A 16,334-nucleotide genomic window follows, 5' to 3' on the forward strand; every position below is an offset into this window, starting at 1 on the left:
GAGAGGGAGAGAGAGACGGAGAGATAAAGAGAGGTTGTGTCCATTAAGTAATGCGATGAGGTCTCAAGTAATCGAATCAAACTGTCACTCAATCATGCACTTCTGTGAGAACTTTCTCAGCCACACACACACACACACACACACACACACACACACACACACACACACACACTCACTGCACAGCGATATAAAACTTAACTATCAATTCGATTTGCAGACCACATGAATCTGTTTGGGCTTTTCAATCAGCAATAGCATTTGTTGACCTTTCTCTCTCTCTGTCACTCTCTCTTTGCCTCTTTCTCAGTCTCTATTTTTGGCAGTGCAAGTTCCATGTTGACTGAACTGTGTGTGTGTGTGTGTGTGTGTGTGTGTGTGTGTGTGTGTGTGTGTGTGTGTGTGTGTCTTTTGTGTCAGTCTTTTGACAGCCCAGGGCACTGAGGCTGCTGTCTAACAAAGTAACTTTCTGGGGAGCAGGTGTCAGTAACAAGATAGACAGAGAGAAAGTGAAGGATAGAGGAGAAGAGAAATATATTATTGCATTTTGTGCTGTGTATATGTAGGTGTAAAGGTGTAAAAGTCTTCCCAGTTGTGATTAGCACCTCCTCTGTAACAATAAGTGACAACAATCACAAGTTTTATGGCACACTGAAGCATTTTTTGGAAATGCAAGGAGATTTCATGGAGTTAACTCATTCAAGGCAGGAGATACGCCTGCTGAAAGGTTTCAGTTAGGCAGTGTAGCGCCCCCCAAAGGCCAATCAATGTAAATGTCAGATCGTATTTGTAAGATGCATCATTCTGAATCAGAACCATAATTAAAATCTAATCACAATCACACCTTCCAGCTCTGTTTCTCTATGGGGAACAATGGGGAAAACTGTTACTGTTTATGTTGCACTGTGATAACAAGGAGAATGGAGGGATGGATGGAGAGAAGGAGAAAAGGGAAGGATTGAGGGAAAGAGAGACAGTTGGCGGTGGAGGCAGAAAATATCAGTGGAAGAGAAGAGTTGAAAATGAAGGAAGGAGGGATGAGACAGAGATGGAGAGAGGAGGGCACAGATGGGAGTGCTGCTACAGCCAGCAACGACTATGAATAATGGAAGGACTACAGTGAGTGAGTGTGTGTGTGTGTGTGTGTGTGTGTGTGTGTGTGTGTGTGTGCATGTGTGTGTGTGTGGTTGCTGCCTGCATGTGTAAATTGAATAGATTAATACAAGCATGTGTTTGTGAATCCCACAAGTATTCGCTCATGCATTTATACGTTTATGTATACTGAATTGCTGCATTTCCGTGTGTGTGTGTGTGTGTGTGTGTGTGTGTGTGTGTGTGTGTTGCGGGCAGTTAAGTGTCTCTGTGTGCCCTAGTAGAAGCATGAATGAATGCATGGGCAGTCAGTGTTCATACGAAAAGCAAGCTATGTAATTTGTTTGATGTACATGAAAACATTAGGCCTGTGTGTGTGTGTGTGTGTGTGTGTGTGTGTGTGTGTGTGTGTGTGTCCTTGTCTCTGGTGATTTTTATGATTTGTTTGTGTTTGTATACGCAAGGTAAACCGTAATCCGTCAGTGTGTGTGTGTGTGTGTGTGTGTGTGTGTACACTCTTGTCCCCCCTAGTGAACTCAGTGTGTGTACTGAGTTGTAACCCTCCACATCTCAGTGGAGTCCATGCATTACTCATACTGTAATACCAGTCTCTCTCTCTCTCTCTCTCTCTCTCTCTCTCTCTCTCTCTCTCTGTCTTTTTCTGTCTCTTTCTCTCTCTCTCTCTGTCTGTCTTTCTCTCTCCCGATGTCTCTCTCTCTCTCTGCCTCTCTCTCTCTCTCTCTGTCTCTCTCTCTCTCTTTGTCTACAGTTCTGTTCAGTACATTTTTGTCTAATTCAATACTATACAAAACCCAGTCAACATCAGTGTTATGAGCAGTAATATAAAATGTAAACTATGATAGACACATTCAATCTCTCTCTCTCCCACTCATCCTCCTCTACATGAATTTGCATGTAGTTGTAGGTGTGTGTGTGTGTGTGTGTGTGTGTGTTTTCTCCTGCTTCACGTCTGACTAAACATTATTTCCATTTGGTCTCCAACATGGCAGAGTGTTTGCCGCTCCGGCTGACGTGACGCTCTAAATAGTAATATCCAGCCAGTTTCACCCACTCGCCAATAAAAACAACGGACTTCAACCTCTCCACACCTCCGTCGCTCTCTCCTCTCTCCCTCCCGTCTCCCTCTCGCACTCCTCCTCTCTTTCTCTCTCTCTCTCCCTCCATCTTTCTCCTGTTTTTCTCACTGTGTCAAAATCAAGATGGTCGACAATGAGGCGTGTGATGAGACAACTTGGTGGAAATGAACGCTCTCTCTCTTCCTCATCCTCCCTCTCTTCTTCCTCTCTGTCTAACAGGAGGATCATTGAGGTGAAGATTATATAGTCCAGGTGAAACAGGCCAGAAAGAGGCCAAACTGTTCAGATTTGCATAAAAGCAGATTGGTATACATGTGCAGTTTGATGCTGTGAACATTTTCAGAGTTGGAGCGGCTGCAAAAATGGTACAGACATGTTGTGGCGGCCATTTTTCTGTCCACCATTATTAGTAGATGGGTTTTCCTCCATATCTGCTGAAGTGACAATAGTGTTATAAGGGAAATATTCAAATCATAAGCTAAGAGAGCAGCCTCTTACAGTTTCCCAGCGAGGAACGTCAACTCTAGCTCCATCCTCCATTTCAGAACACGCTCCTCCTCCTCTTCTTCAAGAGCGAGCAGAGCTGTGGCTAACTTCAACAACGTCATCCCATTTGTTACTTCAGGTTAGCTAGCTAACCCTAATTAGGTAGTTGCATAGCAACGAGAGTGATGTAACGCTCTCCGCGCCCTTTGAGTTCTTGCTCTTTCGACGTTAACATCGCCGCTCACAGCTTGGCTTTGTGTTTGAGGAGAAGAAGAAAGCCTGCTGTCTGATCATGGCCTAAAGGGTTAAAAGTTCCAGAGTTTTAATGAACCGCTAAAAACATGCTTGATGTGAACGCACCCCATAGCGATGATGAAAAAATGTGATTATCTAGAATACACTCACTGACACACTCTCTCTCTCTTTCTCTCTCTCTAACAGGAAGATCATTGAGGTGAAGATTATTGACGATGAGGAGTATGAGAAGAACAAGACCTTCATCATCGAGCTGGGGGAGCCCATACTGCTGGAAATAGGGCAGAAACACGGTGGGTCTGCCTGGCTGTGTGTGTGTGTGTGTGTGTGGGTGTGTGTGGGTGTGTGTGTGTGGCTGTTCAAAGAGAATATTAAAAAGCCAACAGAGGGAACAGGAACAAGGAGAGAGTGACAGACAGATTGGAGTCTTTATTTAACCGTCACCAAAGAGTGTTGGGCCTCCTACGTGCATTTTTAAAAGAAAATATTTTGAACATCATGAGATCTGCATCAATTGTTTAAAACCCTCTGATCTACAGTTAGAGAAGCTGAGGAAACATTTTACTTTGAGGAAATATGTGTGAAGACAGCGAGGTGAGCAGTGAGAAAGGAGCTGATTGGTCACAATTCTCTGTCGTTTTCCTCCTTTCTGAATGAATACCAGCTACCAGACAGCTGTGAAACCCACTAATCTTAAACAAAAGAAACCCCTGCGATCTGTAAGACTGTAGGAGGCTTTGGCTGAATTCTAAAAAGCCTCATTACAGCCGACAGACAGCTAATCTCTGCCAGGTGACTCTCGGCTAAAGAGAACCAACACTCAAAGTCAATAAGTAATTTCTGCAGCTTGTCCCGCAGTCGCACCTCCGCTCATTTGAATTCCACCGGAGAAAGAAAGAAAGAAAGACAGGCAAAGCAAGAAAGAAAAAGAGGTGAAACGTCACAAAAGGAAAATCTGCAGGAATGCTCCTCGTCTCGTTTTACGATCAAATTAATGATTTTTTATTCAGTTCTCTTGGCTCAAATTAATCTATGAAGTGAGAGAAATATCCGTTTGACCTATTTTCGTCTCGTTTTAAGAATTAGCATTTCTGTCGAACGACTGAAGCCCTTTTAATTTAAATGAAAGACTTGATAGGCCTTTTCTGACAGAGATAGATGCCTTCATTTCACTGAGATCACACATGCACGTGCACACACACACACACACACACACACACACAATTGCAACCTCTCTTTCTCTCACTTTCTTACTATTTTTCTCTCTCTTATACACACACTATCTCACTTTCTCTTACACACACACTATCTCAGGATCCAGAAACATTATTACACACACTCTCTCTCTCTCTCTCTCTCTCACTCTCGCTCTCTCTCTTACACACACACACACACACACACACACACACACACACACACACACACACACTCGTCCTGGCTGTGAGTATGGGTCCATATCCTAGATGTCGGACATAAAGAGCCAACAGCCCGGGGCATGTTTCATTACAGAGGGAATATAATTGGTTTTAGAACACTGTCACACAGCAAGTGGACTGACATTTATACACACACACACACACACACACACACACACACACAGCTTTTCAATTACAGTAGTTTTACACTGATACCAAGTGACTGAATTAATGACTGTGTGGAGAGTGAGTATGGAGGGATGGAGGGGGAACGTATGGTAAGAGAGAGATACAGAGGGTTGTTACATAGGAAAAATAGAATTAGCTTGTGGGTATTCCTAATAACATGGTGCTTGATAGCTTCACATGGCACGCCAGTGTTTTGAGTATTGGCAATTACATTACAGTTTTTCACTACTGGTTACACACATTTCCTGCAATGATACTTCAATTTCACAGAACTATTAACTCCAAACCAAAGCTGCTCTGAACAAACCTCACACTTCTAAGACAAAATGAACCAGTCTACTCATAACATGCCGTCCTCCATCTAAATTAAACTGAGCTGTCACATGCATAAGCACTGCTGAGCGCCCACGGGGAGATCGATTAAACACACTGCTATAAAAGTTGTTAATGAATCAGTAACCATCTGCTTTCTCAGAACAGTCAACCTCTGTGCAATTGCAATTTGCAAAAACTGTAATCTACATAAATTAGACAATTATACTGATACTGTGTGTGTTGTTTTCATACTTGCAAGTATGAAAACAACACACATCAGAATTCAAAATGTATTTTTCTGAAAGTGAAAGTAAATTTGACAGCAGACAAGAAATGTGGGGAAACAAGTAAAAACACAGTGAAATTCAAGTGAAAATCAAAGTAAAAATAACTCTAAAGTGTTCAACTAAATACTATTCAAATAAAATAAAATAATGAGAAATAATACATATCTTTGTTGGCATCCTTTGATCTAAAATGTATGAACTCACCTGTGGCCTAAAATTCTGACAGGTGATTGGACAGTTAAACTCGTTAGTGTTTTCATTGTGTGCATTGTGCATTGTGTTGTCTCTATGTTGAATGGCAGTGTGTTGCATGAAAACATGAGGTTACTTGTGCTTTATGAACAGACTTGTGTGTAGGACTTTGCAAAAAAGATTCAACAAAGCTGCAGTTGGTCTGAAACCAGGTGAATAATGCTTGTTGAATGTTGATAGTTCTTTCGGTAGCTCATGCATAATGGTTTGTGATGTTTTGTTTATACAGCCAATTTCAGTGTGTAAGTGAATGTGACAACTGTAAAGGGGAACTCAAATGAAAAACAAAGATTCATGATGTGCATAATTTCACAGATAAACCGCAGAGCTGTAAGCAATCTTGCACAAATTCACCTGGTGTGAGAGTTATTGAGAGTTACAGAGTGTGACTCTGTCCTGCAGGAAAACACTGATTTCATGTAGCCTTAAACACGGCTCAGTGAAGCCACTGGTGGCTTAACACTGAACTTCAAGGTACGTCCAAATATTGGCAATTCAGCGCACTGTCAGAAATCCTGCTTTCATATTCAGCGCATCGTTCTCTCAGGACGTCCAGAGTGCGGTGTGGATTCTTAGTTTACACACCGACTGGATTGACTTGCTAACAAGGACGCTGCAACACCGCAGGGAGGAAATAAATATTTCTCAGACGACTGTTTGCCACAGGCTTCATATTTCTGTTCATCAGCTTGAATATTTAACAGACCATTTCTCATCCTCACTTTGTCATGTTGGCCGTCAGAACATTTCAGAAATCTTCCAGTCTCAAACAAACAAGCAAACAATCAAATGATCAATCAGTACAGTGAGTGTGTACAGACACATATGTATGAAAGGCAATCAATCAATACAGGAAGTTAAAAATTAAAGGTCCCGTATTATTCAGTTTTCATGAGTTTAGTTTCAGTGTTTTTGAATCTACTATGGCTTCATGATGTTTTACAAATGAATGTAGTTTAGTTAAAAGTGTATTTATTGAATGAATGTGGAGACTCAGTCCTCACAATACTGGACTCTGATTGGCCGACAACAGCAGCTCCTCTAAGTGGAGGCTTTCCAATTCAAATGCTGCAAACTGGTCTGATTGGAGGGATTTTAGTGATTTGTTTTTGTGAGAGGAGCCAATCAGGACCAAGTCCAGTTGTGATGCGTTAACTGGAGTTTGTCCGAAACTTTGTGCAAAAAAGGATGGATTTTAAAAATGCCATAACTTTAAATTTAACCACTCAAACAAAATCAAATGTCAAACATCTTTGCTCATATATGTACATAAATAGAGGAAATTTTGAATTCCCCTTTGAGTTGACCCTCTGCTGGATTACACCAACCCTATTGGCCCGCTGACCCGTCCATCTCTGTGGTCTCCTAGGAGACTCCAATGAGAACAAGCCGCTGGTGGGGGCGGAGGACGAGGAGGTCGCCAAGATGGGCTGTCCCAGTCTGGGCGAACACACGCAGGTGGAGGTGGTCATAGAGGAGTCCTACGAGTTCAAGGTACGTGTGTGTGTGTGTGTGCGCGTACGTTTCCATACGTATGAGTGTGTGTGCATGAGGTTGCAGCGATGTCCCCTTTAATTTTGCAATATCAGAGCTTTCCACACTCACACACACACACGCCTTTATTTCATTTGAGTTTTACCTTCTTCTTAGTCTCGCGCTTTAATGTTCTTCAGCAGCTAATCAATAAGCCTGTTGTCAATCAGTTTAAGGATTAATCTCTAATTGATACGGTCTGTTTACAACTCTCTCTCTCTCAAAGCTAGAAAGCAGAGATCTGAGGCTCAAGCTTGTGCTGTGATCAGGTTTTAAGTCTGCTTGATAGAGTGATCGCCAGCCGGTTTGACGGGCAACAAGTCGGCTGCATTAAACATCAGGCACCGCTGGGTGGAAGAACAGTGAGCCGAGCTGCACATCAGATCCAGAATGATTTCAGCTGCTCCAGCCGAGAGGACGAACGATTAATTTTGTTAGCACGAAACAGACTCTCTGATGAGATGTTTGTCAGTTTAATAGCGGACTAGTAAGAAACAACAAATCATTTATTGAAAGTGAGCTGCCGTCTTCTTTTGATATGTAATGGGCTTCAGAAGAAACGCATCGCTGGCCCTGGACCATTAAACGCTGCAGTGCAGAGTGCAATCAGCAGCTCAGAGTTACTGCTAGAGCGTCCATGCAGTAAATTTACAGAAATATTGGCCTGGTCGTCTCATAAATGTTATATATTAGAGGGAGCGTGTTTTTCAAATTTGCTCGGTTCATAATTAATTTGGCGCTACATGACGGTACATATTTGAAATTTCCATAGCACACAGTCTGTGCCGTGTTTAATTTCTTTATGCATATGAGCGTTCATTTGTGCATGCCTCTGTGTGTGTGTGTGTGTGTGTGTGTGTGTGTGTGTGTGTGTGTGTGTGTGTGTGTGCGCCCATGTTGCTTGACTCACATCTATCATTTTGTCATCATTTTTGTTGCTGATTGATCATTTGTTCATTTGTGTTTGTGTGTGTGTGTGTGTGTGTGTACAGAGAGCAGTAAATGAGCTTTTTTGGCGGGCCGACAAGGTTATCTATCTTTTTTGCTCTTGGGTTTTCTGTGCATGCCATTTTGCACTTTTGGCTGTCTTTTTCTCTGTAATACTGTGTAAAACTGTTACTGTCTGTCTGCCTGACTGAAATCTTCTGAAGGTGTCGGAGCCAAACATCACATCTAAGTCCTTTTCCTTCACTTCAACCTCTTGTTAAAACCCCGATCCATAAATACTCCTGCTGACATCCTCCTTAATTAGCAAGTCTTACCGGTTGTTTTATGGGTGGAACACGTTTTTTCACACTGACTGACTGACTGAACTTTTTATACAAAGCCTGACTGACATCACGTGTATTTTGAGACTTTATACTACTGTATATATATATTGTGATTTTATGAACATTGTCAAACAGTCCCAAGTAAAAACAGACCTTTATTTTGAGTTACAATGATTACAAAAAGCGTATTTTTCAAACTCTCATGAATACACCCCTGCGAAATTAGAATCAGCGTGAATATACCTCAGACCAGATGGGCTGTAAAGTGTCTGTATCTTTCACTTGTTCACTGGCAGCATATGTAATGTTTTCTCTTAACACAGCAGTGTCAAGTGAGTTATGATAATGACTATGGGTGCTACGTTCTATGGCTGCTGTGAGCTGTTTTGCATCAGCATATTTTATTACCCCCCCACTCCTCGCTGCCTGGGACATAAAACTCACCAGTCTGCCCTGAGGCTTTTCCTAGATTTCATGGGGAACGGCAGTCGAATGTGGCATCACGGCTAATTTCACCGTGACGTATTAATGAGAAGATCCTACACATATTATACTGTTATGAAATACTGATCTTTCCATTGTGGGAACTAATTGAAAGGCCTGAAATTAGGATTTTCCCCTTTCTGTGTGGCTGAGAGTGAATTAACAACTTGAGTGTTGTGTGTCTGTCTCTTTCTTTCTTTCTTTCCTTTTCTGCTTCGTTTGTATGAACTACATATATATATATACCTCTATATATATATTTGATGGTTTGTGTATATGTGTGTGTGTGTGTATGTAGAGCACAGTAGATAAGTTGATCAAGAAGACAAACCTGGCTTTGGTGGTGGGAAGCAGCAGCTGGAGGGAACAGTTTGTCAGCGCCGTCACTGTCAGCGCAGGTAACACACACACACACACACACACACACACACACACACACACACACACACGAATACACATTTACGTTCATGTCAATACAAGAACTACACAATACATGCTTAGTTTGCAACAGTCAATCACAGTTTGAACATACATCACAAAGACAAATCAGGGCAATCTCTCTCTCTCTCTCTCTCTCTCTCTCTCTCTCTCTCTCTCTCTCTCTCTCTCTCTCTCTCTCTCTCTCTCTCTCTCTCTCTCTCTCTCTCTCTCTCTCTCTCTCTCTCTCTCTCTCACAAACACACACACACACACACACATTTTTTCATCAACTACCTCCTTTATCAACTTACTGTAACCCCACGTTCAGACAAGAAGCGAGACGAAATTTTGATTTATGATTTCTGGTTTCAGCTGACATTTTTCTTCACTTTTTCTAAGGTGAGGGATGATGAGACAGTGTGGATTACTTGAAACTTTGCTTCAGCATCATATTTTTTATTCTATCTTGCTTGTATTTGAATCTATTTGCCCCAGGCTTGGCGAGTCAGCACAACCAGTTTCTTCTTTTCGGGATCTAGCTTTTAGAAACTTTTTGTGCAGGTTGTATAAATACTAGGTGGGGGGAGAAACGAACAGGCGCCTGGCCTAGAGTCCTGCTTTATAATCTGATCGGCTTTCCTCCCTCACGTCACAAAGGAGACGACGACGAGGAGGAGAGCGGCGAGGAGCGGCTGCCGTCCTGCTTCGACTACATCATGCACTTCCTCACCGTCTTCTGGAAGGTCCTGTTCGCCTTCGTGCCGCCCACCGAGTACTGGAACGGCTGGGCCTGCTTCTTCGTCTCCATATCGCTCATCGGCGTGCTGACGGCGGTCACCGGCGACCTGGCGTCGCACTTCGGCTGCACGGTGGGGCTGAAGGACTCGGTGACGGCCGTGGTGTTCGTGGCGCTGGGAACGTCGGTGCCAGGTGAGCCGGGGCGGGACGGGGTGTGGTGTGTGTGTGTGGGGTATAGGAGTCTTTAAAGAGAAAATGAAGTGAAAAATGACTGTTTCACCTCATTAGCTCAGTTCCATATCCTAACGTACACCTCCTTCACCTCAAAACTTTATTTTTCTCCTATGTATATATCAAAACCCCATTACTGCGGCATCCTGGTGGCTTGATTGGCTAGAATCATGCCATGAACCACAATGTCCTGGGTTCAAATCCAGCCTGGGACATTTGTCACATGTCCCCTGTCCCCCTGTCCCCCATCCTCTAAGTTTCCTGTCTCTCTCCATTGTAAGCAGAAATGGCTGAAAAATGACTCGTCCTTCCTAGAAAACGACCCACTTTTAGTGCCTGCTGCATCTCGCTCCAGTAGGCGTACATAAAATTTCCAACCGTCAACACCATCGGTCCCGTCCTCCCTCACTCCCATCAAGTCAAACCTCACAACTTGCACAAGTGACTCAAGTGCGACACCAGGGACAGAAACCTTCCTCCTCCTCCTCCTCCTCCTCCTCCTCCTCCTCGGCTTCCTGCACTCCAAGGGTTTGGTCTGTTGCCGGCTCCAACAATGGGGGTGATGGAAGTGTCGGAGGAGGAATGCAGGCTGGCGTCCAGTTCTTCTGAATCACTTACCATGTTTATTACGGTCCGCACCCGCCCACTTCAGGACGCTCCCTCCCTGCAGCGTGTCCCGCCCCGACGTCCTGTTCCCAACCAGAAATACGCCGAATTACGGTAGAAAGACAAACGCCGCGTGAACTTGAAGTTGACAGTAAGCATGTCGCCCCCCACGAATGATGCAGCCCCCCTCACAACCAATCAGAATCAAATCAAAGTCACCTTGTAGTAACCTGTAATTGCAGCGCCACCCTTGGGCCAGTCGGTGTAATTTTTTGAAAACAGATAGAGTGCAGTGGTGAGATGCATCATTTCCTCGAGTTTCGGCAATTGGCAGTGCCTGATACATTGCATTTGATACATGGATTGACAAACAAAGGATGTGTAATCAATCAATCAGTGGAATTCTGAAGTAGTGAGAAGCAAGTTTCATCAAAATCCGCAAAATGTCAAATGAACAAATAACCGGAGAGAGACCGATTTCTCGCGTTCCCCCCCCCCCGGTTTCATCATGTGGGACACAAACAGCAAGCGAGTCCGGGAATCCAAATTGAATTGTAACCCCGACTGGATCGCAGACCTTCAGCCCCCGGGGGCCTCGTCTCCGCCCCCCGAGGTGAAGCTCCGTCCCTGGGCTTTAATTCGGCTCCCCTCTCCCTCTGCCCTCGTCAGCCGTTTTTATTGTTACCCCTCCGTTTGATTTATAGAAATGGCTGCTTTGCTGCCCTGGCAGGCGGTAACTTTGACGGCTCGGCGGCGGGTTCTGTGGGAAGCGGCGTTTGAATCGGGCCCATTAAAGTGCGTGCTGGAATTGGAAGCCGTAAACCGGGGATTTCGTACCCGTTATCGCGCGCGTGTCCTGTCACAAGGCATGTTGATATTAATTTGCCACCCACTCTTTTTTTTTTTTTTTTTTTTCATTTTCCCCATTCTCTGTCACTGTTATTCTCTTTTGCTTTCCCTCTTTCACTCACATCTCAGCCATCTCAGCTGCCCCTGCTCTCTCTCTCTCCTTCCCTCTTTCTCTATGTCACTCTATCTCCTCCTCTCTCTCTCTCTCTCTCTCTCACTCTCAGATTCCTCCCCCTCTTATCTATTACGCCTGTTCTCGCACCCCATCCCGGTCAATTTGTTATTCTGACTCGGTTCTCCGGTGTTATTATCCTTACCTCTGTCTCTCTCTCTCTCTCTCTCTCTCTCTCTCTCTCCCTCGCTCTCTCTCTCTCTCTCCCTCGCTCTCTCTCTCTCCCCGTTATTGGATGTTGTGTTTTCACCATTGTGTCATCCATCATTTTGACCCGTGTGTGTGCTGTGGTACCCAGGTGTGTGTGTGGGTGAGATTGTGCGGCGTGTGTTTGCTGCTCGGGGTGATGCAAGTTTGCGTGCAGCCGGTCCAGCAGGTCATTATAACTTCCTGTGTGTGTGTGTGTGTGTGTGTGTGCTGTGACTGTGATCTCTCTAAAACATTCATCTCCTCTCTGGTTTCTCAGCCTCTCACCTGCTCCCTATCCTCACCTCCCCTCCTCTCTCTCTGCCAGTCCTCCTCCAGCTTTTTAAAGGCACTTCTGCTTTATTAGACTGGGGACACACTGGAGGATTATCGGGCCAATTTACACCTGATCTACCGATCCCGACAATTAGAGAGCAAACCGTGATCGGAGGCTTGTTTTGGGACCGATGATCGGCCAAAATTGTAGTTTGAGAGGTTTACAGATTCAGATTCCAAGTTTGTCCCTCTCCATTGTTGTTTTGATCGAATCTTTAAACCACTGGGGTTTTTTTGGGGTTTGTCTGGGTCTGGGTTTGTCTTGTGCCTGTTTGGACTCAGAATTGTCTTGGTCTCACCCATTATTGGATGCTGACTTTCACTTTTTCTGCCTATCTAAAATTCCAAAAATAGATAATTTTATTGACGTTTGGTTTATTTTCTCCCCAGCACTACAAGCAATTTAAAGGATTTCACTAGTAGAAACCTGTGTGTGTAATGGGCAAACTTCTATACATTGATTAGTTAGTTCCTTTGCATTGAATAGTCAGACTGATGAAGGATTTGCAGATGATCCACATCTCTGTTCATCCTTAAGAAACTCCTCTTGTATAGGACTCGATTTGCTCTGGTCTTGGTCTTGACTTGGTCTCGACCCCCTTTGGACCTGGTCTTGACTGAAACTGGACCGGACCAGGTCTTGGAATGGATTTAGACTGGATTAGGATGGTCTTGACTACCGGTCTGGTTTTGATTGGTGTCACTGATAATCTCAGTTACATGGATATTGTTAAATGTGTGATATAATTGCCTAATGTGAGAACATTTACAAATGGGAGACGCAAAAATATGTATGCGATGCGATGTGTTTTTAAAATCGGTTAGGATTTAAGTCTTCTATTGTGTTCCCAGCCTTAGTCAGTACAGAGTGGAGAGTCACCAGAAAGATGGGGGAGGAAGAGAGAGAGAGAGAGAGAGAGAGAGTGTGTGTGTGTATGTGTGTGTATGTAGGGGGGTGATATGCAAGTTCATGATTCAGATCCAAGCCCACAGTGTAATGTGCCTCAGCATGCTGAGACCTTTTATTTCTTTATCCCTTTTTTTTCTTTGTGCTATATTTCCACCAACGAGATTAATATTTATCCGAGATTTTCTGAAGGATTTTTTTCATGTCGGGAGATGAGTTTCAACTAATCTCACTGACATTCAAACGACAGAAATGAAACCATCTCACCAGCCAGTCTAAAAATAGAAATAAGCCAAAACAGGCATATAATAAGTGGCAGCTGTTTCCCTGGTGTTACCTGCCGCCCAGCTGAAGCTCCTCTGCTGTTTCCATCACATTTCATCAACTCAAACCGTTCAGTTTATAGATTATAGATTAGATTATGTTGTATGATACACTTATCATTACAAGAGGATAGACGAATCCTCCAGACAAAGAATCACATGTCCGGCAGATTTATGTTTCTTTTTCTTTAGCCAAAGTTTGTTTTTGAGTATTTCTAAAGTGAAAGCAAGGTGAAATTGGTGAAAATATAGCAGTGTTGCCAGTTAAATTGATGGTTCAATCAATTTCTATTTTCATTATTGACTTCTCGCTCTCCTCACAACTAATCTTCTAAATTTGGTTTACACTCCAAAATTAGTGCCATTTTTCACAATAAAGTTGCCACCTTTGATTAACAGCACTTGGATCTCTTCCTCTTAGATCTCTCTCTCTCTCTCTCCCTCCCTCACTCTCTCTCTCTTTCTGTCATCATGTCTCTCTATCCCTCTCTCTCTTCCTCTTCTTCCCCTCTCTCTCCCTCCTTTCCCCATCCAGTAAATGTGTAATTTTTCCCATGAATAACACACTGACATCTTTTACAATAGCTAGTATAGTTTCCACCTACGATTCCCAATACCTTGAACTCACTTCACCTCTGCTTTTATCTCTCTCACTCTGTCTCTATTGTGTGTGTGTGTGTGTGTGTGTGTGTGTGTGTGTGTGTGTGTGTATAAACGTGAGAGTAGGTGGTTGCATCGTACTATATGTTATCTTGAGGTAGTTTCCTCTATTGCTTGTGAGGAAGACGTTTCATTAAAGAACATCAAAGTCATCTTTTAAATCACTATTAAGACTCATTTTATAGTCTTGCATCTATTGATTTTTGTTTGTTTGTTTTGACCTCCCTGTTCTGGTTTACTTTCATGCTTCCTGCCTTGCTTTTATATTCCTTACCTTGCTTACATTGCTTTTGCTGTCAATTTTATCAGGTTGTATTTTTTTTTACTCTGTTCTAACCGTTCTAACATGCTTTGTGTGTTTTGAAAATTGCTATATAAACAAACATTATAATTATTATTATTGTTATTTTTGTAAATATTTAAATAATCTTTAGAGCAAAATATAGATACAAAGTGCTTTACAAAGGTTTAAAAAACAGACAAAACAAACGCAAAAGCAATACAAGCGAGGTAAGAAATATAAAAACAAGGCAATCATAAAAGCGAGGTCAAAAACGTTAATAAAAGGTCATGTACGTGAAAGCAAATCTACAAAATTGAGTTTTAAGAAGTGATTCCAACGCTGATAAAGATTTGAGACTATTCTAAACTCTTCTCCCTCCCCTCCAGACACGTTCGCCAGTAAAGTGGCGGCCATCCAGGACCAGTACGCCGACGCCTCCATCGGCAACGTCACCGGCTCCAACGCCGTCAACGTCTTCCTGGGCATCGGCGTGGCGTGGACCATCGCCGCCGTCGCCTGGCGCTCCCAGGGCCAGCCGTTCAAGGTGGACCCGGGCTCGCTGGCCTTCTCCGTCACCCTGTTCACCATCATGGCCGTGTTGTGCGTCCTCACGCTGCTGTACCGGCGGCGGGCGTCGGTGGCCGGCGGCGAGCTGGGCGGCCCGCGGACTTGCAAGCTGGTGACGTCGCTGATGTTCGTCTCGCTCTGGCTGATTTACATCCTGCTGGCCTCGCTGGAGGCCTACTGCCATATACCGGGGTTTTAAACACAGGGGAGAGCAGCGGAGCGGGGGAGAGAGACCTACTGCCATACCAGATCTACACAGAGAGAGAGAGAGAGAGAGAGAGGGAGGGAGATAGGGATGGAGAGGAGGGTGTGGCCTTCTTCAAAGAGGGAGTAGGGTTTGACCGATATGGGTTTATGAAGGCTGTTACTGTACTATATTTTTTTATTGAAGCTGTCAATAGCCAATATGTTGTGCCAATATTTAATATCTTTAAATTTGACCAATTTAATGCCCAAAAATTACAAATATTCAGTGGTTTCCCCAGAATTGTATTCTTGTCAGCGAGGAAAAGCCTCTGAAACAGTATTTAGACTGTCATGGGACACTAAAACTCTCCATTGAAACCAGGAATAATGAAATTCTTTTAGGGTTAGCAGCTTTTTAACACAGTGTGATCCACCACATGTATTCAGTGGGAGGGAAACTACCTTTAAATGAAGAATAACTTTACAAAACATATTACTGAACAACTAAATGAGTAAATACAATGTGCAAAGGTTTTACAGACTGTTTGTATGTAGACATATAAACAGAGAGGAGAGAGACTTCAGCCAATCAACAGGGCTCTAAAGGGAAAGAGGGATGAAGGGAGGCGAGAAGACGAGAGAAGAGAAGAGAAACCGAGACAGAATTTGTCTTCTGTGTGGCCGGCTTGTCTGAAAACCTCACTGCCACATACCCAAAGATAGAGAGAAAGGGCGGGAAACGAAGGTGAAGAGGCAAGGAAAGGGTGAGGGATAAACAGAGAAGAGAGAGAGGAAGTTGGAGGCAAGAAAAAGAAAGAAAAGAGAAAGGTGAAATAGCAGAGAAAAGAGAAAAGAAGGGATGGAAAAACATAAAGAAAGAGAAGAAACTAAGGATGGATGAGGAGAGAAATATTCTTGTCCTCCCCTACACCCCCCCTTTCTCTCTCTCTCTTTCTCTCTCTCGCTCTCGCTCCCTCAGTCCTACTTATCTTGGTCGTCACGGGAACAGCGGATCCTCCCCTCATATCCATGGCAACCCCAACATGTAATTCTATCAGTGACTTAACATACTGTACACACACACCTCCCTGCCCCCCCTAATTGCACACAACACCCATGCACACGCACACACTCACACACACACACACACACACACACACACACACACACCTTGGAGCCCTCAGGTGAATCTGCAATG

General features: G+C 43.7%; 1 protein-coding gene across 5 annotated transcripts in view; it reads left to right on the forward strand.

Moving 5' to 3' along the window:
* The window catches only part of LOC139660101 (sodium/calcium exchanger 1-like), a 51,730-nt gene extending 36,581 nt beyond the window's left edge, over positions 1-15,149 (forward strand). Inside the window, exons 10-15 of one of the 5 annotated variants that reach the window (XM_071538155.1) lie at positions 3,114-3,224; positions 4,545-4,561; positions 6,758-6,879; positions 8,971-9,070; positions 9,750-10,022; positions 14,770-15,149. In XM_071538155.1, the coding sequence (XP_071394256.1) occupies positions 3,114-3,224; positions 4,545-4,561; positions 6,758-6,879; positions 8,971-9,070; positions 9,750-10,022; positions 14,770-15,149 (1,003 nt within the window). Of the gene's footprint in view, positions 1-3,113; positions 3,239-3,294; positions 3,336-4,544; positions 4,562-6,754; positions 6,880-8,970; positions 9,071-9,749; positions 10,023-14,769 lie in introns of all 5 variants that reach the window. The other 4 variants (XM_071538158.1, XM_071538154.1, XM_071538156.1 and 1 more) reach the window with 4 other exon arrangements.
* Positions 15,150-16,334: the final 1,185 nt, after the last annotated feature.

This window comes from Centroberyx affinis, unplaced genomic scaffold, assembly GCF_046629955.1.
Source record: "Centroberyx affinis isolate AG114_WGS23_722 - 3 ecotype Tasmania unplaced genomic scaffold, CSIRO-AGI_Caff_v1 ptg003213l_1, whole genome shotgun sequence".
Taxonomy (NCBI): Eukaryota; Metazoa; Chordata; class Actinopteri; order Beryciformes; family Berycidae; genus Centroberyx; species Centroberyx affinis.